At 43.9% G+C, this 25,647-nt stretch overlaps 1 protein-coding gene across 2 annotated transcripts in view; it reads left to right on the top strand.

Moving 5' to 3' along the window:
• Positions 1 to 25,647, top strand: part of GGNBP2 (gametogenetin binding protein 2) — a 96,163-nt gene that overhangs the window by 47,546 nt on the left and 22,970 nt on the right. The window contains exons 3-8 of one of the 2 annotated variants that reach the window (XM_073560783.1): positions 3,738 to 3,991; positions 5,824 to 5,922; positions 10,075 to 10,188; positions 11,249 to 11,452; positions 21,600 to 21,774; positions 22,232 to 22,426. In XM_073560783.1, the coding sequence (XP_073416884.1) occupies positions 3,738 to 3,991; positions 5,824 to 5,922; positions 10,075 to 10,188; positions 11,249 to 11,452; positions 21,600 to 21,774; positions 22,232 to 22,426 (1,041 nt within the window). Of the gene's footprint in view, positions 1 to 3,737; positions 3,992 to 5,823; positions 5,923 to 10,074; positions 10,189 to 11,248; positions 11,459 to 21,599; positions 21,775 to 22,231; positions 22,427 to 25,647 lie in introns of both variants that reach the window. The other variant, XM_073560782.1, reaches the window with a different exon arrangement.

The raw sequence follows: 25,647 nt of genomic DNA, 5'->3' as shown, positions 1-25,647 counted from the left end.
AAAGGTTTTTGTTTCTCACTCTGGAACTCCCTGATGACGACCCTGAAGACCACACCAAAGAAGACCAAAAAGATGACCCTGAAGAAGATGACCAAGAGGACAAAGAACATGAAGACAACCACCAAGAGACAGAAGACCAAGAAGCAGAAAAACAAAAAGCAGAAGAACATTAAGCATAAGACTAAAAATCAGAGCAAATGATATCTAAATTATAAGCAGAAGAAGACTAAGCAGTGTATGGGGGTGAGTCCGTTCCTCCTCGTGATTCCCCTGGGAAATGCCTGCTGCTGCCGCAGGCCAAACTGAACGTGCGGACAAATCCTGTTGTAAATCTTTTGTGACAGGCAGAACGGAAGGTTTAATCTTCAAACTTTTATAGATAACTACAAGAATGCCTGTCACAAATAAGAATATGATGAAGAAGATGAAGTAGAATATGAAGAATAATAGTTGAATAACAAGAATATGAAGAATGTAATAAAAAAAAAAATAATAGGAAGAAGGTGAAGAAGATGAATAAGGTGAAGAAGTTGATGAAAAAGATGCTGCTGCTGAGGATGATGAAGGAGAAAGTGTGGGACAAGTAAAAAAAAGGTGAGGAGCATGGAAGTAGTGAAACATACATATCTGACAAAATATAAAAGAGGTTAACATAGTCAATATCTTTGTAACTCCGAACGTCTTTAAAAAAAAAAGTTTAATTCCTGCTATTCCATTTGATTGGGCTAAACCTCTATGGCTTTAATGTCTCCTACACCTCCCACAATACATTCTACATTATTATTAGTTTTTCTTCATGTAGAATTAACCTACAAGGAAAGAAATGTTTTTTTTTTTTAAATTGCGATATTTCTGTCCCATTGACTTGAATGGGACTTCGGGGATCGGAATCGGCGATACCCGATACTTTTTGGATATCGGCCAATCCAATCCGATCCGATATTTTTCAATATCGGGTGGTATCGCTCAACACTACTCACCACACATCTAGATAAGTTCCTTGGGGGGTCTAGTTTCCAAAATGGGGTCACTTGTGGGGTGTTTCCACAGTTTAGGTACATTAGGGGCTCTGCAAATGTAACATGACGCCCGCGGACTATTCCATCAAAGTCAGCATTTCAAAATGTCACTACTTCCCTTCCGAGCCCCGACGTGTGCCCAAACAGTGGTCCCCCCCCACATATTGGGTACCAGCGTACTTAGGACAAACTGGACAACAACTTTAGGGGTCCAATTTATCCTGTTACTCTTGTGAAAATAAAAAATTGTGGCCTACAAAATAATTTTTTGAGGAAAAAAAATATTTTTTATTTTCACGGCTCTGCTTTATAAACTTCTGTGAAGCACCTGGGGGTTCAAAGTGCTCACTATGCATCTAGATACGGTAAGTTCCTTAGGGGGTCTAGTTTCCAAAATGGTGTCATTTGTGGGGGATATCCAAAGTTTAGGCGCACAGGGGCTCTCCAAACACGACATGGTGTCCACTAACGATTGGAGCTAATTTTCCTTTCAAAAAGTCAAATGGCGTTCCTTCCATTCTGAGCACTGCTATGCGCCCAAACAGTAGTTCCTCCCCAGCGTATTCAGGACAAACTGGACAACAACTTTTATGGTCCAATTTCTCATGTTGGCCATGTGAAAATAAAAAATAGCGTGCTAAAAAATCATTTTTGAGGAAAAAAAATGTTCTTTTTATCTTCACTGCTCTGCGTTATAAACTTTTGTGAAGCACTTTGAGGTTCAAAGTGCTCACTACACATCTAGATAAGTTCCTTAAGGAGTCTAGTTTCCAAAATGGTGTCACTTGTGGAGGGTTTTCACTGTTTAGGCACACAGGGGCTCTCCAAACGCGACATGGTGTCCGATAAAGATTGGAGCTAATTTTCCGTTCAAAAAGTCAAACGGCGCTCCTTCTCTTCCGGACCCTGCCGTGCGCCCAAACAGTGGTTTATGACGACATGCGAGGTATCGGTGTACTCAGGAGAAATTGTCCCACAAATTTTAGGATCCATTTTATCCTGTTGCCCATGTGAAAATGAAAAAAATTAATGATAAAGAAAATTTTTGTTGGAAAAATTAAAATGTCCATTTTTTTCCTTCCACGTTGCTTTAGTCCCCGTGAAGCACCTGAAGGGTTAATAATCTTCTTGAATGTAGTTTTGAGTACCTTGAGGGGTGCAGTTTTTAGAATGGTGTCACTTTTGGGTATTTTCTGCCATATAGACCCCTCAAAGTGACTTCAAATGTGATGTGGTCCCTAAAAAAATGGTTTTGTAAATTTTGTTGTAAAAATGAGAAATCACTGGTCAACTTTTAACCCTTATAACTTCCTAACAAAAAAAAAATTTTGTTTCCAAAATTGTGCTGATGTAAAGTAGACATGTGGGAAATGTTATTTAGTAACTATTTTGTGTCACATAACTCTCTGGTTTAATAGAATAAAAATTCAAAATTTGAAAATTGCTAAATTTTCACCAAATTTCTGATTTTTTTCACAAACGCAAAAAATATTGACCTAAATTTACCACTAACATGAAGCCCAATATGTCTAGAAAAAACAATCTGCGAATCGCTAGGATCCGTTGAAACTTTACTGAGTTATTGCATCATAAAGGAACACTGGTCAGAATTGCAAAAAATGGCCTTGTCATTAAGGTCAAAATAGGCTTGGTCATGAAGGGGTTAAGGTATGGTCTAGTGATGAGCGAACTGCCAGGATAACGTGTTATATGAGCATCTAATGTTCAAGTCCCTGCGGCTACATGATTTGCGGCTTTACGACAGCCTGAACACACGTGAGGATTGCTTGTTTATTAGGCAGCCTGAACATGTGGGGATTCCCTAACAGCCTCAAATCATGCAGCCGCAGAGTCTCGAACATAATATACAAGCACTTACAGATGCCCGGATAACACTCGAGCATGCTCGGATAAGACATTATTCTAGCACGTTCGCTCATCACTAGTAAGGTCCCTAATTTGAGCAGTCCTAAAGTCTTTTCTGGACACTCAAAGATGTTGGTCTCCTTGGTCACCATCTCGTCCTCCTCGGCCAGGACACATAGGGGGAACTTGTCCACCCTTTGATTTCTGTGGGGTTTCTTCCAGGAGTCTGACTTTTGTCCGAGACTCTCGGTGCGGCCCTCTTTTTCCCATAAGTCCACCCCCCCCCCCCCCAAAAAAAAAAAAAAAAAAAGGGGCAAAATCCTGCACATCCATAGAAGCCCCAGGTACAGAGGAAAAACTGCTACCTTTGGTCATCAGTCACTGGCAAATGATGGCCAGGTCCTATTAAAGCTTCGGCAATGCCAACGCTTCTACTCCCTACACAGCGCTCACTGAGTACTGTGTAGCATCAAATGAGAGTAGAAAAGTGGTAATAAACCGCTCCTGTCTTCTTCGCAGGGTCCTAGGCCTAGATCCAACATCCATGGTAAATTTACAATGGTGTGTTGATAAAGGTCATGAGCAAGTGGCGTAGATCTTCGGCATTTGGTATAGTTATCTGGTTAATTTGGTGTGTTGTTTTTTTGTTTTTAACTTCCCTCCTAAGTTGGGTTTGTGCCCTTCTTCAAATTTGCAAGTCAGTTGTCCTCTGTTCCATTTTAACTTCAATTACATAAATAATGTAAATTTTGTTTTTGTTGGTGTTCTCTGAAAAAGAGAAAAGGCCAAAAGTAATTTATGAACTGTTTTTTTTTTTTTTGTTGTTGTTTTTTTTTTCTTTTTTTCTTTAAGCGTCATACCATGCTGAAAGAACAAGATTTGAGTATTGCCATGATGGTCACGTCTCGAGAAGTCTTCAATACCCTATCTCAGTTGGTTCCATGTGTTGGTTGTCGGAGAAGTGTGGAGCGTCTATTCACACAACTTGTTGAGTCTGGAAATCCAGCTTTGGACCCATTGTCAGTTGGGACTAAAGGCATACTTACTCTTTCACGCAGTTGCATGACTGATGCAGCAAAGCTGTACACACTCTTTTATGTTTGTGGGTGAGTTGCTTTCTTGTTATGACTGCGTATGTATTAACTTAAGATATTATTTAGTGTTGAATCACCGTTTATATTTACCCAACTTGGACAGAATTCTGAGGTAAGAGTTTTCAGGAAATAGAAAATCCATTATAAAATAGTTTTTTAAATACCTTTTTAGTTAGCAACACATTTTTATCTAGGTAGGTAATCACCATAATACATTAAAATGGACATCTTTTTGTTACTCTGCCAGAAAACTGTCCTAGGATCTTAAAAGGACAGATGCCTGCAGAAGTAAGTTCCGGTGCTGTGACCTGGAAATCTGGTACACCATGTACTATCATGCAATTTACAGGTTACAGCAGCCACTCAGCATTCAGATATAGTGGACAGTAGTGTGAGCAGCCCTTTCTTACCTCAGCACTCCTGTATCTCCAGTAGTATTAAATCAGAAAGATGTGGACAGCAGTGTGAGCAGCCCCTTCTTACCTCAGCATCCCTGGTATCTCCAATAGTATTAGATCAGAAAGATGTGGACAGCAGTGTGAGCATCCCCTTCTTACCTCAGCACCCCTGATATCTCCAGTAGTATTAGATCAGAAAGACTGGGTGGACAGCAATGTGATCAACCTCTAAATACTACAGAGATCTGGTATTACAGAATTAGAACATTTGGAGCTCATCTTTTCTACTTCCAATACCCAAAGACACCTGTCTTAATACTATTCTACGTTATTGTAAGGGCTGATACAGACATCTGCAAAACTCTGTCCCAGCACAGACATCAATGCATGGACTGGCTGCAGGTCTCCTGACCCGACCTCAGTAGCCTCATATGCAGTAGGTTATAATTTATGAGCAGCCCAATGGAACATTACTAGAGATACTTCTCTGGGGGCATGTACTTCTCTGCATGACGTTGACCAATAATCATAAGCAAGAGGCGGCATGCATGGATTAAAGTACACGCCCCCCGGAGGAGAATCTCTGGTATGGTAGTAATTTAATATCTCTGCATCTCTTATTCCTACATCTACTGTGTTCAGTTTAGCATTCAGTTTAGCAGAGCTGAGTGTGATTACAAACACCTCTTGTAGCTTTCATCATGAGGCAGTCGGTGAGGGATGAGGAGGTGTAGAGCAGTTTGATTGCAAGCACCTTCAGCTTTTATATCACAGCAGTCAGTGTGGAGGGAGGGACAGAGTTGAGAGGAGAGCTGCACTTGTGGAGGTGTTTGACACTCAGCTCTATGACCAGAAATGTACACCAGCCCCTGACTGGAGTAATAATTCTGACATAGGCACTCGCCAGTTGTATAGATGTGCCTAATTCATTGAGTTGCCTGTACCTCTTAGTGAATTATGTGCATCTCTCACCAGGTTTTCCTTCATTAAATTTGCTGTGTTCCACTGCTGTCTTAAAGGGAATCGGTCAGAAAGTTCTTGCTATATAATCTGAGAGCAGCATAATATTGGGAAAGAGAACCTGATTCCAGGCTGTTTGTTGTATTGAACCTACAGTGTTTTAACAGCAGGACGTTGTGACTAGAAAACTACTTCTCAACTGCAGACCAGTCAGTAAAATCAGTGTAACCCCACCAGAATCACTGAATGTGCATTATCAGCAAGATGCCAATGTACATATGAAGTTTCAGTTGTGACCACTTCTACATCTAAAGCAGAGAAATTTATCAAAACTGCACCAAGCAGTCCAGTAAGTGAATCATGGAATAATGATACTAGACTCATGGTCTGTGCCCCTACATAATGCTGCACTCAAATTACATCTCTAAACCTACTGACAGATTCCCTTCAATTATTATGGCTCTAAATGCATATTTTATTTTATAGGACAAAGCTCAGCTGTATGATAGAAGCAATTCCGAAAAGCAAGAAAAATAAAAGATGTCAACTGCATTCTCTGGACACACACAAACCAAAACCTTTGGGGTAAGTTTTTATTTTGTCACTTTATAGAATTGCTGTAATGAAGCATATTGACATGATTTAAGTTATGTTACATACTTACACAGTTTGGACAAAAGAGTTGGGACACATTTCTCACTCATGGAATTCGGGTTTTTATTTGATCAGCCGTGCTGTCTTGCAGGCGAAACAATTGTTTACCTGCAAAATTAAATGCTTGTACAGCGGATCAGTAAAAAAGATCACAACGGCACAAGGCTTTTGTGTGTTACATGTGTGACTCATACATTTGTGAAAGAATGGCTCACTGGTTTCATGTATGGTACTGAAATGGGTTGCAACAAAATGGCAGACCACATACAGTTCCAGAGCAGGACCTCTGAATGGTAACGTGCTAGGAGCAACCATTTGCCAATGCTTTGCTGACAGACTAACCACACAGTTCCAAACTTCATGTGTCATTGTCAGTTACCTATTTGGCAATGGCATCGGCCAGGATACGGAGAGGATTGAATTATAGATGCGTTGCATCAATTACCTTTTTGTGATCTGGAGAGGCTGGCCACGCATTTTTTCCAACTTCATGGACAAACACCCCAGCATTTCGGAGAAAGACAAAATCACGCAGCCAGGCTCTGGTTCATGCTGCCTGTGATTTTATAGGATCCCTTTAATCTTTTAGCCTCAGGATGTAAACTGTACATGTTGTAACTGTGTTCAGAGGTTTTGAGAATACTAAACAATATTTTTTTAATTACTTAACTACTATATTAAATGTTTATCAAATTTCAGCATATATCGATGAGCTGTGGTAAATCTTTAACTTATGTTTCGAGACTTATTCAAGCAAATAGAATCATAGAATGTTAAAATTGGAAGGGACCTCTAGAATCATCGTGTCCAACCCTCTGCTCAATGCAGAATTCAATTAACCATCCCAGACAGATATCTGTCCAGCCTCTGTTTGAAGCCTTCCATTGAATCAGAACTCGCAACCTGTTCCACTCATTGATCACTGTCAAAAAGTTTTTTCTAATATCTAATCTATATCTAATCGTAACCAGGTTCCTAGCATCATGTTCTCACATGCTTTATGCATTTAATAGCCCTCTGTGTCTGTACTGTTACATACTTAAGCTGATTATTATTCATTTAGCGCCATTTATTCCATGGCGCTTTACATGTGAAAAGGGGAAATATAGACAAGTACAATAAACATGTGTAAGACAAGGGACACACAAGTACAGAAGGAGAGAGGACCCTTCCCGTGAGGGCTGACAGTGTGCAGGGATGGGTGAGGATACACTAGGAGAGGGTAGAGCTGGTTATGTGGTGGTTCAGAAGACTGAGGATCATTGCAGGCTGTAGGATTGTCGGAACAGGTGGGTCTTCAGGTTGTTCTTGAAGGTTTGTGTTGTTGGTGAGAGTCTAATGTGTTGCAACAGAGAGTTCCAGTGTATGGGGGAGGCACTGGAGAAGTCTTGTATGCGGTTGTGGGAAGAAGAGATGAGGGGGGAGTAGAGAAGGAGATCTTGAGAGGATCGAAGGTTGCATGCGGGTAGGTACCGGGAGACCATGTCACAGATGTATGGAGGAGACAGGTTGTGGATGGCTTTGTATGTCATGGTTAGGGTTTTGAACTGGAGTCTCTGTGCAATAGGTAGCCAGTGAAGGGTCTGGCATAAGGGGGGAGGCTGTGGACTAGCGGGGGGGACAGGTGGATTAGTCGGGCAGCAGAGTGTAGGATGGACTGGAAGGGAGGCCAGAGACAGTAGGAGGTTGCAGTAGTCGAGGCAGGAGATAAGGGCGTGCACTAGTGTTTTTGTGGTTTCATGTTTGAGGAATGCGTGGATCCGGGAAATATTTTTGAGTTTGAGGCGGCAGGAGGAGGCAAGGTCTTGGATATGTGGTTTAAAAGAGAGGTCAGAGTCGAGGATCACCCCAAGGCACCGAGCGTGTGGGACTAGGGAAAGTGAGCAGCCATTGACATTGATGGATAGGTCTGGTGGAGGGGGAGTAGAGTGAGATGGGGAAAAGATGATGAATTCTGTTTTGTCCATGTTCAGTTTGAGAAAGCGAGCAGAAAAGAAGGCTGATAGCAGACAGGCATTGTGGAATTTTGGTCAGTAAGGAGGTGAGGTCAGGTCCAGATAAGTAGATCTGCGTGTCATCAGCGTAGAGGTGATACTGCAAGCCGTGGGATTCCATGAGCTGTCCCAGGCTGAAGGTGTAGATGGAGAAGAGTAGGGGTCCTCGGACTTAGCCTTGAACACCGACAGACAGAGGGCGAAGTGAAGAGGTGGTGTGTGAGAGGGAGACACTAAATGTTCGGTCTGTTAGGTATGATGAGATCCAGGATAATAGGGCCAAGTCTGTGATGCCAGGAGATGAGAGAATCTGTAGCAGGAGGGAATGGTCCATAGTGTCGAAGGCAGAAGACGACAGGTCCAGGAGAAGGAGGACAGAGTAGTGTCGCTTGCTCTTGGCGGTTAGTAGGTCGTTAGTGACTTTAGATAGGGCAGTTTCAGTTGAGTGATGCTGTCGGAAGCCAGATTGTAACCGGTCAAAAAGGGAACAGGAGGATAGGTGGGAGGACAGTTCAAGATATACATGCTGTTCCAGTAGTTTTGAGGCGTAAGGGAGAAGAGATATCGGGCGATAGTTAGACACACAGGATGGGTCGAGGGAGGGCTTTTTGAGGATGGGTGTGATTTGAGGCATGTTTGAAGGATGAGGGAAAGACACCATTTGTAAGTGAAAGGTTGAAGAGGTGGGTTAGGGTTGGGATGAAGACTGTGGCAAAATTAGGGATGAGGTGGGGCGAGAGCTGGTCAAGCTGATAACCCGGTTCATGCAGCATTTTATGAACACCCGATTCTTACATTTTGGCTGGTCCGAAAAGCTAAAGCAATTATTACCATCCACCTACCGTGTCTCCCCTTTTTCTCATAGATTGTAAGCTTGCGAGCAGGGCCTTCATTCCTCTTGGTATCTGTTTTGATCTATGTGTCTTTTGTTGTGCTGTAATGTCTATTGTCTGTACAAGTCCCCTCTAAAATGTAAAGTGCTGCGGATTATGTCGGCACTATAGAAATAAAATTATAATATGTTCTCCATTTCAGTTTCATTCAGTTGCTTCTCGTTTTTCCATTTGCAAACGAGAATATGAATGATTCCGCTGCACTGTGTGACATTCCTTCAGATATTTGTAGACCGCTATTAAGTCTCCTCTTAGCCTTCTTTTTTGCAAGCTAAACATTCCCAGATCCTTTAACTGTTCCTCGTAGGACATATTTTGCAGTCCACTCACCCTCCTGGTAGTTCTTTTCTGAACTTGCTCCAATCTTTTTTTTTTTTTTTTTTTTTTTTTTTTATATATATAAATATGTTGCCCAGAACTAGACACAGTATTCTAGATGAGGTCTGACCAAGGAGGAGTAAAGAGGGGATAATTACTTCACATGATCTAGACCAGGGGTCCCCAACCTGTAGCTCGGGAGCCACGTGTGGCTCGCAGGTCCGTGATGTGTGGCTCGCAACTGTCTGCCAACTTGGTGCACCATCACCAGGTGTAACAAACAGCTGTTAAGAGCAGATCTCCAGTTGGTGACTTTTGTTTGTAGCCCTGCACAGAAGAGCAGATCTGAATGTGGGGGGTAAGATAGGAAACCATAAAGCTTGGCATACTGCCTTGGTGTGATTTCAGTGGAAAAGCTTTGACTGTAATTATACCGGTAATGGGGGCTCTGGTTGTCACTACTGTGAGTGGGGCAGAAGCTGGATGTGGCTCGAGACCCTCTCTCAGAGTTGAATGTGGCTCGTGACCCTCTTTCATAGATGAATGTGACTTTCAAGGTCAGAAAGGTTTTGGATCTCTGATCTAGACTATACTTCTCGTAATTCATCCCAGAACTGTTTCTTTTTTGCTGCTGCATCATATTGATGACTCGTGCGGTCTGTGGTCTATTCATATACCCAAGTATTTTTCACACGTGCTGTTGCTTAGTTCTATTCCTCCCATTCTGTAGATGTAACTTTCATTTTTCTTTCCCAGATGTAGAATCTTGTATTTCTTCCTGATGAATACCATTCTTAGTTGTTGTCCATTGTTCAAGCTCATCTAGAGCTTTCTGAATCCTTTCTCTCTTTTTTTAATAATATTTTCCCTTCTTACAGGGGAAACTGGATGGATATCTGGGAAATAATGTCCCAGGAATGCCGTGATGAAGTGGTATTAATTGATTCAAGTTGTCTTTTGGAAACTTTGGAAAACTACCTTCGTAAGCACAGGTATGTAATTGTTTTTTTCAACACTTCTAACACATGGGCTCTGTTTTTATGTTGGTTATTATTGGAGCACCATTTGTTCCATGGCGCTTTACATGTGAAAGGGGTATACATAATAAAAAACGAGTAATAATCTTGAGCAATACAAGCCACCTACTGGTACAGGAGAGAGGACCATGCCCGTGACGGCTCAGTCTGCAAGGGATGGGTGAGGGTAGAAGTAGTTGTCCAGCTTTACAGTAGAACGAGAGTTACTTCAGGTGTTTTGTTTGCCGGAAGAGATGGGTCTTTAGGTTCCTTTTTAAAGGTTTCCTTGGTAGGCAAGAGTCTGGGTGAGGGTAGAAGTAGATGTCCAGCTTTACAGTAGAGCGAGAGTTTCTTCGGGTGTTTATGTTTGCCGGAAGAGGTAGGTCTTAAGGTTCCTTTTTGAAGGTTTTCATGGTAGGCGAGATTCTGATATTTTTGGACAGAGCGTTCCAGAGGCAGAATGCATGGGAGAAAGCTTGCAAGAGATTTGTGGGAAGAGGAGATAAGCGAGGAGTAGAAAAGATGATCTTGTGAGTATCAGAGGTTGCATGCAGGCAAGTACCAGGGGACTAGGTCACAGATGTGTGGAGCGGACAGCTTGTGGATGGCTTTCTATGCCTTTATTAGGGTTTTGACATGGAGTATCTGGGTAATGGGGAGCCAGTGAAGGGATTGACAGAGATGAGAGGCCAGGGGATAGGCGGATTAATCTGGCAGCAGACTAGGCTCTAGACTAGCACTTAATATATTCCAGTTGTAAATACACAGTAGTGTCACTTTTGACTAGCATCTAGGGGTTCAATGGCATGGGTCGGAGTCATCAGCTATTAGTTACACCTGACTCCCGCTGATGAGCGTGCGGGCACAGCTCTTGTGCCTGCACTGTCACCATTGTCGTAATGGTATGGTAGTTTGGATATGACCTGCTTACCATTATTTATTTACATGATTGGAACAGGGTAATGCATGTTGAACACCTTTTCACTTTTTATATACAGTATTTTCTTTATACTCACAATTTCCTTTCCATCAACAGGTTTTGTACAGACTGCAAGAACAAAGTACTTAGAGCGTACAACATTTTGATTGGTGATCTGGACTGTAGTAAAGAAAAGGGCTACTGTGCAGCACTTTATGAAGGTCTTCGCTGCTGTCCACATGAGAGCCATATTCATGTCTGTTGTGAGACTGATTTCATTGCTCATCTTCTCGGTAGAGCAGAGCCAGAATTCGCCGGAGGGTATGAGTATGTAACGTGCTAGAGTTGGCTTCTAGCGTTTACTATTTTTACCTTTTATCAGCCATTGTAAGTTTTATTATGACTATTAACATATTGATGTTACAGATGTGTGGAGCATTTTTTTTATTACTACAGTTATTTTAATTTCTGCTACTCCTTAAAAGGGAATCTATCCATATTTGACCTATCTAACCTATTAAATATGGAGGGCATACAGGTTATAGACTGCTGAGGAGACTAATGCCTCATATCAGATGGCTTTTTGTTAAGAAATCACCTTTTATCACTTTATATGAATGGCCTCTTCTAGACTATGGGGAGGATGTTACCCGGAGGACAATCCGTTTAAAGGAAATGTATTGCCTACTTTTCCTTCTTAATATGTAAATTTCAATAATATAAAATATCCTGTTTTTATTGTCATAGAAACCTGCAGCAGATTGGAACATCAGGGGAAAAAAACGACCAACGTGTATAGAAAATGTTTCTCAGAAATATTTGAATTAACGGAGCACTCCGGCGTGTTTTTTTGTTTTTTATGCGACCTCTGTTATCAACCAATAATGAATGCAGTAATATTCTTAACCCTTCTCAACAGTTGCAATACATGTACGTCATGATCGGGAAGGACTTCCCGACCAATGCAGTACATGTATGTCATGGCAATCACCCGCGCACAGGGGGCTGTACGTTGGTGAATGCAGTAATATTCTTAACCCTTCTCAACAGTTGCAATACATGTACGTCATGATCGGGAAGGACTTCCCGACCAATGCAGTACATGTATGTCATGGCAATCGCCCGCGCACAGGGGGCTGTACGTTGGCGATTGCAGCCGGTTGTCAGCTGATTCTGACAGCTGACATCCCACTCACAGTGCCAGAAGCATTTAACGGCCTAAGAGCAGACAGAGAAGAAAGACCCTATGCCCTTGAATCGGAGATCCCACAACGTCATCACATGGCCCCGATCGTTGCCATGGTGACCCAATCGACATTCGGGTCACCAGGCATAAGTAACTTGGTTAGATCATGCGCAATGCATAATTTAACTAACTTGTGTCTGCAAGGCTGACGAGCTATAAGGTATATATATAAGGTATATATGCTGCTGCACGGCTATACCTTATAACTGCGATCACACTGCAGAAAGTGAAAGTCCTATAGCGGGAATAAGTATTAAAAAGAGTGGGGGGAAAAAAAAAATTGTTAAAATATTTTTTGAAAAATTACACACAAAAAAAACTATCCCTTAAAGATCAGCTCACCTTTATCCTGCGCACTGCACTGAGTGCTTACACCGGAGTTTCTGTGTAAATCTCCGAAATGCGGGATTCAGACGGAACCCCTGGCGGAAGATTCCCTGTAATGTGTCAGATTGAGGCACTGTGGATGCCGTCTGACTTATGATCCAGCGGTGTCCGTTATTATTATATATATATATATATATATATATATATATATATATATTATTTTTTTTTATTTTTTTTTTTTTTAAGTAGGAGGGCATAAAAGTGCCGTCAGCCATGGTTTTGTGCACCTGTGAAAAATGACACCGCTGAACAGAGGCAAGCCCGAGTCCAGAGTAACTCTGCTGCCTCATTATAGTTAAAAAAAAAATAAAAAATGCACTACAGGATGCAGAGAGCCCATATAGCAAGATGTTGTCAACACAGGTGCAAAATACTAAATAGACAGCCACTCACCACCTACCCATTCTTGGAGGGGGTAATTGCTCGGTATACATTTGGACAATGAAGGCCTGTATAGGGCGCTGTTCACATAAAGATAATGCTGGGTGTCTGGTTCTCAGCCTATTAGTCACGCCCCTACTATTCAATTAGGTGGGCTGGCCAGCACTCTCTCAATGCATCCCAGTGTGAACACCCCTGTATACAAGACCAAACGTGCTGGGCTTGGCTGCACCCTGAAAAATATAGTACATAAAAATAGTGAGGTATTGGTCGATATTTTGGTCAAAATATACAAGCTTGCAACCCAAGTCAAGGGTCCCCACGCTTGCGAGTCCTATCAATAAACTAATAGCAAAGCCACAGAAATGCTCCAAAATTTAAAAAAAAATAGCAGAGAAAAGGCAGCACCGCTTACCTACCCAGGACTTTGTAGGGGCAAGACTAATAGGCTGAGAACCAGACACTATGCATTACTTTTATGTGAACAGCGCCCTATACAGGCCTTCATTGTGCAAATGTATACTAAGCAGTCACCCCCTCCATCAATGGGTAGGTGGTGAGTGACTGTCTATTTAGTATTTTGCACTTGTGTTTCAGCGTTTTGCCATATGGGCTGGCTGCATCCTGTAGTGCATTTGCTCAAAGACCTGGGCAGGTGCTGCCCTTTTCTGCTGTTTTTTTTTTTTTTTTGGAGGATTTTATTTCTCTTTTGTGGCTTTACTAATATTTTGCCTCATTATAGTGAATGGATCCCTTGGGGGGTTTCATCTGAATTACGTCACTCAGAGATTTAAAGGGATACCCTGATGTAAGTATTCAGCGTATCGTGCAGGATAAATGTCACTAAAATTGTTAGGTAAAATATTCCCAATAAAAGCTTCAACTCAATCCACAAAAAAAACAAGTCCCCACTCAGGTCCTTCATCTGTTAGCGGAAATATAGGGAGTTTCTGCTTTACTGGTAGCACAAAGGCTCTGGAAAAGTGAAATGGCCCTCGCCCTCCCAAAACAAATTCAGCAAATTCTGCACTTCCAGATCCAATTGTCCACCTCCCTTCTGAGCCCCAGTGTGCTTAAACCATATATAGCGTCTACAGTGTTTGGCATTTCTGTAGCAATGAGAGCCCACCTAATTTACAGGTGCATGAGCTGGTCATTACAACAGCAGTTTTTAATTTTCACTCGGCAACGTTGACTGCTGCTTGTTTCTGAAAAACTCCCGTTGAGTAAAAATCATCACGACACCTGTAGATAAATCCCCAAAGGGGTATAATTTTCAAAATGGGGTCACTTGATGGGGAATTCTGCCCTTCTAGCTCTTAAGGGATGTGTATATGGAGTCCGCAAGCTGTTAGGCTATGTGCACACGTAGCGGAACTCTCGCGGAAGTTACCGCGAGAATTCCGGAATTCCATTCCGCGGGAAAATCGCATTTTAAATTCCCGCGGAAAAACTAGCGATTTGCAAGCGTAATTAGCTTGCAGAATGCTAGCGTTTTCCAAGCAATCTGGAGCATCGCTTGGAGAACTGATTGACAGGTTGGTCACACTCGTCAAACATAGTGTTTGACAAGTGTGACCAACTTTTTCTATTGAGGCTGCCTATGCGGCATCAATAGTAAAAGATAAAATGTAAAAAATAATACAAAATTTTGTTATTCTCACCTTCCGGCGTCCCGCGCAGCCTTCCCACCTCTCTCCACGCTCCCGGTCTCTGTAATCCTCATCGGAAATGACCGCGACGTCGCGCTCCTGCGAGATTTCGACATCATCGCGGTCATTCTCGCAAAGGATTACTGGGAGCGTGGAGAGAGGTTGGAAGGCTGCGCGGGACGCTGGAAGGTGAGAATAACAATATCTTTTATTTTAATTCTATTTTTTTTACAGGGATATGGTACCCACAGCCCGGAGGACAGTCTCCTCTCCTCCGGACCGTGGGTACGATCCGCAAATGTTCTGCTTACTTTTCGCATGGTGAGCACAGCCACATGCGGGAAGTAAGCGGAACAATGCAATCCTATGGGTGCGGGATCGCCGCGATTCCGCTAAATTAATGAGCATGCTGCGTTTTTTTACTGCGAAGCGATTCCGCCGCGGAGAAAACCGCAGCATTAGCGCAGCATTGCGGAATCCCATAGGATTGCATGGGATGCTTATTTTTCGAGTTTTCGCGGCAAAATCGCGCGTTTAAAACCGCCACGAAAAAACCACGACGTGTGAACTCAGCCTTATAGAAAATTCTGCGCTCCAGGATGCCTTTTGTATAACGGTACTGGTTAGCCATATGGCTATTTGCCAATAGTGCACCGTCCCTCCTGAGTCTTGTCATATCTAGTACTGTACAGCCATATTTGGGGTATTTCTACATTCTGCAGAAATTGTGGGACAAATTTTGGTGCCATTTTTACATATTTCCCAGTGTGAAAATGTAAAATCTGGGGCTAAAACCTAATTTTGGTGGTCAAAATATAATTATTTTTTTTTCATTGCCCAATGGTATAAAATTCTGAGACACACCTGTGTTGTCAATATGATCGCTGCACCCCTAGATACATTCATTGAGAGGTGTGGTTTGTAAAATGGGGTCTCTTATGGGGGATTCTGTTGTTCTGGCACGTCGGGGGGGGCTCTACCAATGTGACACGGCACCCTTACACCAGTCCAGCAAAATGTGAACTCCAATATGGCGCTTCTTTCCTTCTGAGCTTTGCACTGTGCCTCAAAAGTAGTTTTTGACCACATATGGGGTATCGGTGTACTCAGGAGAAATTGCACAACAAATTGGTGTAATTTCTCCTGTTATCCTTGTGAAAAATTGGGGGCAAACATAACATTTTTGTGGGAAAAATGTTTGATTTTGTTTATTTACTGCTCTATGTTATAAACTTCTGTGACGCACCTGTGGGTTCAAGGTGCTCAATACATATTTAGATTCATTTATTGAGGGGTCTAGTTTCCGTTATTGTCACTTGTGAGGGGTTTCCACTGTTTAGGCACATCAGGAGCTCTCCAAACGCGACGTGGCATCTGCTAATTATTACAGCAAATATAGCATTCAAAATATCAAATGGCGCTCTTGCCTTCTGAGCTCTGACGTACGTCCAAACAGTGGTTCCCCCCCACATATGGGGTATCTGCATGCTCAGGAGATTTTCCTAAAATGTGTTGTGCAATCTTTTTAGTCACTGTAAATGGGTGATGAAGCAATTCCTTCAATTCAGCCATCTGTGTCCATTGACCTTTATGTAATGTTACCAATTTGCTATTCTCTGTAATGTTTGTTCCTCCGTTATGGGAACAGGACTGTGGCCTTCCTTCTCCAACATACTGAATGTGAAATGTTCTTCTAGCTGCTTTTCAACTTCATTATTCTCATTCATTAGTTTAATTGTACTTATGTTTTAAGCAATATCAGTTACAATAGCAAGAGCCTGGTCTTTTGTGAGTTTATAATCTTGTAGAACTTTTTCCACTAAGGTTTGGAGAAACTGGCTGCTGTGATCAACTTTAGTATCTTTTATTGCCAGAGTCTTAGTAACAATTTTTTCTCTATCGCTTCATTGGGGGACACAGGTAACCATGGGTGTATGCTGCTGTCGCTAGGAGGCTGACACTATGCAAATAAAGTAAAAACTGGCTCCTCCTCCGTTGCATACACCCTCTGACAAGCAGGAAGTACCTCAGTTTAAGCTTAGTGTTTGTAGGAGGCAGAGCTGGATCTAACACCAGATCCGCAGTGTTTTTTCTTTCACAGGTTTCTGTGTGAACTTATTAATCCTTTTCCCTTTGTTTTTCAGATACAGCTCGTCGGGTAACAGGGTGCAGATTGCTCACCCTGTTTTCCCACATTTAAGTGACCGAGAGTGCAGTGTGGTGTCACCCGCATCGCCCACTTTCGGACCTGCTTGCAGGACTTGTCCCCTGTCCCCCTTTTGGGGTGGTTCAAGGTGACTCTCTGTGGCCAGTCCTTGCCTTATCCTCTCCTCACCCCTGAGAGGAAGACTGTGGTCACCGGTGGTGGCCTTCCCCCTTTTTAATAAGGGATCTTCATTTCCCTTACCCTCTCGCTTCCGAGGGCTCCTGATGCAATCCTCATCTATCAAGAGGAGCCGGATTCAATCAGGTGGTTAGCCAGCGAGGCCCCCCCCACACAGCAGCTCCCTCCGGCAGCAGCTCCCCCGTTTGCCGGTGTATAGGTCCCCGCTGTAGACAGCCTCTTCCCTCCCTGGTCCACAGGTTCAATTTTCGCGTGTGGCCCCGACATTTTGCAGGCTTTCTCTTTCCCTTCGCCCATTTTAAGTCAGGAGCACACCCCCCCTCTCCGGCATGTCTCCTATCAGCCGGCTTTATTGACCAGACACGCCCCCCTCTTGGCCTGTTTAGTTTCCGTAGTTATCTACTATGCTGGACACGCCCCTTGGCGTGCCATCCTATTAGCTCACTCTAGTTCACCACCAGGCACCCCCCCTTCTTCTGCGCGTCATCGCCGGCGATTGGGCCGTTTGCAGGTCGCACACGCCTCCTCCGCTTGTCAGCCTATCAGGCCGCGGCTTCATCTTTCGCGCTCTTTCATGCCCGAGGGGAGGCGGCGCTGGGTCAGATAATCCTGGCTACATCCAGGACACACCGCTCTGCAGAATGGCGCTGTACCTGTCTCTCCCTGGCAGGTCCGGTCACTACTGGCACTCCCGCTGTGTCAGCCATTAGGAGGGGCTCTTTTCTTTTCTTTGGTTTTTCGTCGGCCGGCACATTAGCCTGAGATGGCGCGGCCTATCTGTTTCCTTCTGCTAATTGAGCCCCCGGCTTTGGCCTTCTCTCCCGGCCACGTAACCACGCTCTCTTTCCAGCCTCAAGCCAGTCAGTGCCCCTTGTCCAATCATTGCGCGCCCTGAGCATTACCAGGCCAATCGGCGTGCGCCTTGGGCTTAGACACGCCCCCTCCTGATGGCCTCGTTTTCTTTAGTCAGTGAGTGGGCCTCTCTAGCCCTTTCTCCTGGTCACCCTAGACTCAACCACAGTATAGCATCTCAAGGCCTTCAAGTTTAGCATCATGCACTGTCTGTCACCATCTGCCGCAGGACCCAGAGGGCACAGCAGGCAGTGTGTCTCTGTCTGTAGCAGCGGACGAAGATTTGTGCATCTCCAGCGGGCTCAGCAGGCATCCATCTCTATCCGGCACCGGATCTGGGAGACACTGCAGCCTGAGCAGCGACAGCGCCATCTCGGTTTCAGGTAGGATCAGCCCAGGCTGGTTGCCCTTTTTTCTACCTTATAGAGACTTATCTATGCCCGGCAGCAGTCTTCGTCTCTCCCTTTGGCCACCATCTGTATAACAGCAGTAGCCTTCTGACTAGTCTGCATTGTTTTTGCCCGAACTGGAGCTTTTCCACAGTGTTGTCTGCCCTATAGCAGTCCCCTAACGTCCAGGTCGAGAGCACTCGCCCCCCTCCGGAGTGGGCTGCTGCCGTGTCTCAGTCATTATCCGACCTGACAGGTTTCATAGTCCATGACCCAGGTCCTGGAGTGCTTTTTGCATCAGTCTACTGCCACCAGTGCTCTGAACATCTTTTATGGTGTTTTGCACGCACCTGTCTGCAATGTCCACAAGGACATATCTGGTATGGAACAAGGGAAGCGAGACCAGGTCCCTCGGCATCTGCCTGGAAGACTGCACTCCCCTCCCTCCGGAGTGGGCTGTTGCCATGTCCCAGCCGGTCTCCAACCGGACAGTAGATTCAATTTTCGGGATGAAAGCACTCCCCTCCCTCCGGAGTGGACTGTTGCCAGGTCTCAGTCAGTCTCGGACCTGACTAGAAAATTTCAGTCCCTGGTACAGGTCCTGGAATGTATGCCGCATCTGTCTGCCGCCACCAGTGCCCCGAGCACCTCCTATGGTGATTCGCATGCACCCGACCGCGACCTTCACAGGGACAGATCAGGAGAAGGAATTAGGAAGTGGACTCTGTCTAGCTCCTCATCCAGTTCACCGGGTCCCTCTGCAGCATCTAAAATGCCCCTCTCTACCCGTTCCCCCCTCCTCGGAGGCGGACGTCTGGTCGGATGTAGCTTTTCAGTCAGAGTCTGACTCGGAGGTGGATCAGACTTCTAGGACGCGGGACTTGGTAAATAGCCTTATTTCGGCTATTGTTCAAACTCTCAAAGTAAAAGTGGCGCATGCAGCTGCTCAGGACATCTTACATAGTAGTAATAATAATAGTATTTATGTTTGTATGGCGCTGGCATATTCCCATATTCCGCAGCGCTTTACAGTTTGCACACATCATCGCTGTCCTCGATGAGGCTCACAATCTAAATTCCCTATCAGTATGTCTTTGGAACATAAGCCACCAAGGTGGGACTCACAACTCACGGATCAGGGCAGAGATAGCAATGACCCTGTGTTGGACAGACGACCATGTCCCCGCCATGTCAGCCGTCCACATTCCAGGGGTAGACTACTAGGAAGCCGATTTTTTTTTTTTTTTTTTTTTTTTTTTTTTGTATCATCGGGGGTTAGCGTCAGGCGAGTAGTCTCTAAACACCGCCGTCTTCGGCTAAATTTGTCGGAGGTAGGGCATTCCGGATGCCCACCTAATGACTTCACGAAGGAAAAGGTTCCCCGGTACATTACCAGGTTCCAGGATTCGATGGCTGTCGGCTGCGACGCTCTTGTGATTCCGTGGTCCCAGTTTCAGATGCCTCTTCTATCCCTCTTCTTCCCTTAATCACAGGAGTCAAAAAAAAAAAATTCAGAAGGGTTTCCAGTAGTCCTGACAACTACAAGCTGTTGAGTCAGACCTGGTACCTGGAGCTGGCGTACATGCCCATGGACGCCTCCTGGGGCTTTCCAGACCGTCCGGATATTCTTCCGCCACAGTTTCACAGTCGTTTAAGTTTAACGCCATGGCCTTGAAGCCTACTTCTGAAAGGGACTGGAGTTTTTCCCATCAGGTCATTCTGGCCATGCTTTGGGCGAGAAAACCTGCATCCTCAAGTTTCTACGACAGTTTCTGAAGATCTGATTCAGGTGGCGTAAGTACTACTATTTGGTTCCATTAGCCTTATTGGCTACAAGAGGAGATATCAGGGGAGTTCTGAGTTGGCAGCATTATCCTGCCGTCCTCCGTTTCTTTTTCATTCCACATCAGTGCAGACAGTGTCCTTTCTTCTCTAGGTCCTTCTTGCCCCTCTCCGGTCCATACTCTGGATAAATCCTGGGGCAGTTTCTTGCTAGGCCTCGGCTTTAGAGGTTGCAGGTCCGCAACCTAGTCATATTTGCATGTTATGGCAAAGTCTTACAAAGTTCATACTTATGTCTAGTCCGATGCAGGCCTAGGAAGGAAAGGTGCTACAGGCGGCGGTTACCGGCAGGCCTCAGTTCTTTTTTTCTTTGCATTCCTTCTGTTCTCACCCTTGGGCCCTGCTTTAGGACGTCCCATGGTTACCTGTGTCCCCCAATGAAGCGATAGAAGGATTTTTGGTACTCGCCGTAAAATCGCTTTCTTGGAGCCTTCATTGGGGGACACAGCACCCACCCTATTTGTTTGTACTGGCTTTGGGCCTACGTGCCTTGGTTGTTGAGCCGGTACATATGTGGAGTTTGGTTGCTTCTCCTACTGCTTTAACACTTAACTGAGGTACTTCCTGCTTGTGAGTGGGTGTATGCTACGGAGGAGGAGCCAGATTTTACTTTATATGTATAGTGTCAGCCTCCTAGCGACAGCAGCATACACCCATGGTTACCTGTGTCCCCCAATGAAGGCTCCTAGAAAGAGATTTTACGGTGAGTACCAAAAATCCTTCTTTTGTTGTCACAAACATATCAAGCGTTGATAGCAAAATAGTTCACTCTGTGATGTGCGTAGGCATCAGAGCAGCTAATTTCTCCAAACAGGAGCTAAGAGGAAAAACAAACTAGAACATCAAACATACAGAGAGAACATATACTGACTATTAACTAATGCACAGTTTACTGAACGTTTAGCTATGCTTTCAGAAGTACTTACCTTAATCCTGCTTTCTGGTTCACTCCAGAAGTTCTGAGATTAATGCAGTCTTTTAAATTCCCTGTGTGTTTGTTATTTTTCCCCTTATTTGTAGAGGAGGCGCTTCACTACTTACCATGAAAATAAACTGTAGCACAGATTCATCTCAGCGAAAAGTCTACACTTTAGATCAGGAATAGGACAGACATTTATAGGACACTTCAGATCTTTCCCAAATTCTTATGAAAAAATATTCCCCACAAACTGCATTGAACTACTGTACCCAATTTATTATATATTTTAGGAGTTGGTCCATTTTATACCGACTCCACCAAAATGGGCTCCGACTCCACAGCCCTATTTTAAATATTGTAATTGATTAATTTTGTAATTTTGCTCTTTTTTTAATCTGTAAAAGCGTCTATCGATAAATGTATTAACTTTTTGCCTTTACTTCCTTTCCCCCTTAGACGTAGGGAGAGACATGCAAAAACTATTGATATTGCACAGGAAGAAGTGTTAACTTGCCTTGGAATCCACCTCTACGAGAGGCTCCACCGAATCTGGCAGAAACTACGAGCTGAAGAGCAGACATGGCAATTGCTTTTCTACCTTGGAGTTGATGCACTACGCAAAAGCTTTGAGGTAAATAAAATGCAAAAAAAAACAGTAGGGCCAAAAATGGGGAATACAGCTGTAGTAGGTACTCTGACATCTGGTATACATTATACAGCAGTGCATGAGACCACTGGAATGGAAGCCCTCACTCTTGTGTCAAGCACGGACTGATGGCAAACCTTACATTGTACACCAAAAACCTTTTTAGTGCCAAAAATATATTGATGATCTGTAGCACCATACACAATCCCTAGGACTGGTGGGGCTGTGTATAGTGGAGGAATAGTTTTTTCTTTTACAATCGCAGAACATTGACTTCCAGAGTGTTAAATTCCCTCTACAGCTTTCTATTATTAGGCTTCATGTATTAATTTGTCAAGTCTGAATGTAGAGTCTCACCGAGGGAGCCTTGAAGTTCCCTTCAAAGCTTTGCACCAACTTGTTGTTGTTTCAGTAAACTAATGTTTCAATTTCTGTTTTGCAGATGGCTGTTGAAAAGGTGCAGGGAATCAGTCGGCTAGAACAGTTGTGCGAGGAATTTTTGGAAGAGGAGAGAGTACAAGAGCTCAAGCAGGAAAAGAAGCGTCAAAAGAAGAAAAATAGAAGAAAAAACAAATGTGTTTGTGCTATACCAGCCTCAGCAGACATCAAAGAATTGACAGTTGAAAATGAAAAAGATGTACGTAATTATTTAGGAAAATGTATAAGGCACTGTTCTGAGATGTTTTCATACCTTGTTGAAGGCATTGCACTATTTTACACTTTTTGGCAGCAGAGAGATTCTTTGTCTTTCCCAAATTGCTTGAAACCTGTAGCTGCTTAATAACGTGGAATGTCCTTCTTAAAGTGAACTGGTCACCAGGATTTTGCTAAGTAAACTACAGGCGTTGTCAGGTTGGTGCCATTAAACTGATTAAAAGGATACCTGGGTTGATGAAATCTGTTTTGTAGTTGTTTAATTTTTTTTTCTTTTGTGGTTTTCAGTTAATGAGCCTCGAGCTTCAGGTCAGACTGTGGGGAGGAGGCGGTCTTTACGTAGTGCTCTGCTTACATACGCATCCTTATGAGTTTGACAGGTCACTGATCCTTCAGTGGCCTGCCTCCTATTTTAAATACTGTATGTAATAGTGTTGGCTTTGGGAAATATTCCAGCAAAATGGTGATGGCACCTGCGCAATACCACTTAACTGACGAATGCTACAGCGTATGTGCCATCGCCATCTTGTTGGAGACGATTTTTTTTTTTGTACAACAAAATGGCGGCAGTGCATGCGCAGTAGCATCTATCGGAAAAGTGTAAATACTACTGCGCATGCGCCGCCAATTTGTTAGACCCCCCAAAAATTGTTTCCAACAAGATGACACAGTCGCATGCACAGTAGCATTTATTGGAAAAACAATAAATGGTAATGCACATGCGCCACCATCGCCAATTTGCTTTCGGTAATTTTTTTTTTTCCAAAGCCAATGCTATTATATGCATTGAAGGATCAGTGACCTGTCATAAGCCCATAAGGATAAATTTGTGAACAGAGCATGTCATAAAGGCCACCCCGAAGCAGGAGAATCTAATTAACTGAAAACTACAAATGCAGATCAAACAACCACAAGATTGATTTTATCAACCCAGGTATCATTTTAATGAGTGTAATGGCGCCAACTTGACTATGCCTGCAGCTTACTTAGCAAAATCCTGATGACTGGTTCCCTTTAAACCTGGGGCAAAAAGGGTACCTGGTTTTCAAGGTCAGTTCAGGTCAGAGGTGGGATCCACATCCATCAGACATCTATAGCATATCCTGTGAATATACAGTACTATAGATGTCTGAGATGGTAATACTCTTAAAGGGAGTCTGTCAGCACAAAATTGCTGTTCAACCCAAGCACAGATGCTTGTTGCATCGGGTTCCTCCGAGAATGAGATTAAATGGCGTCCTTCATTTAATTGAAACTGCAGCCCTTCCAAGTCACGCGTCACTGCAGGCTACAGACTGAAGATTTACAGCACTGCAGTTGCTTCTTATTTGACAAAAGCTGTGTCACACATACCTCCGACGGCAGCCAGAAGCACAGTTGTGATGTGTGAAGACATATAGTGATCTTGGGGTTCTTTACCTCTCTCACCAAGGATCTTCTCCCACAATTGCTCAGTTTGCCTGGACGACCAGAACTAGGAAGATTTCTGGTGGTCTCAAACTTCTTCCATTTAAGCATTATGGAGGCCACTTAGGAAAATTGAATACTGCAGAAATTCTTTTGTAACCTTGGCCAGATCTGTGCCTTGCCACAATTCTGTCTCTCGAGCTCCTTGGCCAGTACCTTTTGACCTCATGATTCTCATTTGGTCTGACATGCACTGTGAGGTCTTATATAGACAGGTGTGTGCCTTTAGAAATCAAGTCCTATCAGTTAAATTAAACACAGTTGGACTCCAATGAAGGAGTAGAACCATCTCAAGGAGGATCACAAGGAAATGGACAGCATGTGGCTTAAATATGAGTTTCTGAGCAAAGGGTCTGAATACTTATGACCATGTGATATTTCAGTTTTTCGTTTTTAACAGATTTGCAAAAATTTCTACATTTGTTTTTTAGTCAAGATGGGGTGCAGAGTGTACATTAACCCCTTCCTGACCTGTGATGCAGCGTATGCGTAATGAAAACCTTTGCCATTCCGACCTGTGACGCAGCATATGCCAGGATCACGTTCCTGCGGGTTGGGTGACCAGGATGCTGCAATATCATCGGCCATGGCTGGAGGCCGCGATCTGCCACGACCGTCGTTAGTCTTTCCTCCCCTCCGTCCTGTCCTCCACTCCCCCTGCGGTCCGATTTCCCCCCCCCCCCCCATGGGCACCACCATCTTCTAAAATGCCGACGGGCAGATTCATTCATTCATTCCAGGTACATTTTGATCACTGTGATAGACCCTATCACAGTGATCAAAATAAAAAAAAATAGTAAATAATCCCCCCCCTTTATCACCCCCATAGGTAGGGAAAATAATGGAATAAAGAAAATTATATTTTTATTTCTCCACTAGGGTTAGGGTTGGAATTAGGGTTAGGGTTGGAATTGGGGTTAGGGTTGGAATTGGGGTTAGGGTTGGAATTGGGGTTAGGGTTGGAATTGGGGTTAAGATTGGGGTTAGGGGTGGGTTAGGATTAGGGTTAGACTTGTGGTTAGGATTAGGGGTGTGTTGGGGTTAGGGTTGGAGTTAGAATTGAGGGATTTCCACTGTTTAGGCACATCAGGGGCTCTCCAAATGCGACATGGCGCCACCATTTATTCCAGGCAATTTTACGTTCAAAAAGTCAAAGGTGCTCCCTCCCTTCCAAGGCCCGACGTGTGCCCAAACAGTGGTTTGCCCCATCATATGGGGTATCGGTGTACTCAGGAAAAATTGCACAACAACTTTTGGGGTCTAATTTCTCCTGTTACCCTTGGGCAAATAAAAAATTGGGGGCTAAAATATTATTTTTATGGAAAAAAAGATGATTTTTTATTTTCACGGCTCTGCGTTATAAACTTCTGTGAAGCACTTGTGGGTTTAAAGTGCTCACCACACATCTGGATGTTCCTTGGGGGGGGGGGGGTTTTCCAAAATGGGGTCACTTGTGGGGGGGTTTCTACTGTTTAGGCACATCAGTGGCTCTGCAAACGTAACATACGCCCGCAGACCATTCCATCAAAGTCTGCATTTCAAAACGTCACTACTTCCCTTCTGAGCCCTGACGTTTGCCTAAACAGTGGTCCCCCCCGACATATGGGGTTCAAAGTGCTCACCACGCATCAAGATAAGTTCCTTGGGGGATCTAGTTTCCAAAATGGGGTCACTTGGGGAGCTTCAATGTTTAGGTACACAGGGGCTCGCCATACGCTACGCGACATGGTGTCCGCT

Source organism: Dendrobates tinctorius, unplaced genomic scaffold, assembly GCF_039654945.1.
Source record: "Dendrobates tinctorius isolate UK_male_01 unplaced genomic scaffold, ASM3965494v1 ptg000304l, whole genome shotgun sequence".
Classification (NCBI taxonomy): Eukaryota; Metazoa; Chordata; class Amphibia; order Anura; family Dendrobatidae; genus Dendrobates; species Dendrobates tinctorius.
This window is presented reverse-complemented; position numbering and strand designations above follow the sequence as displayed.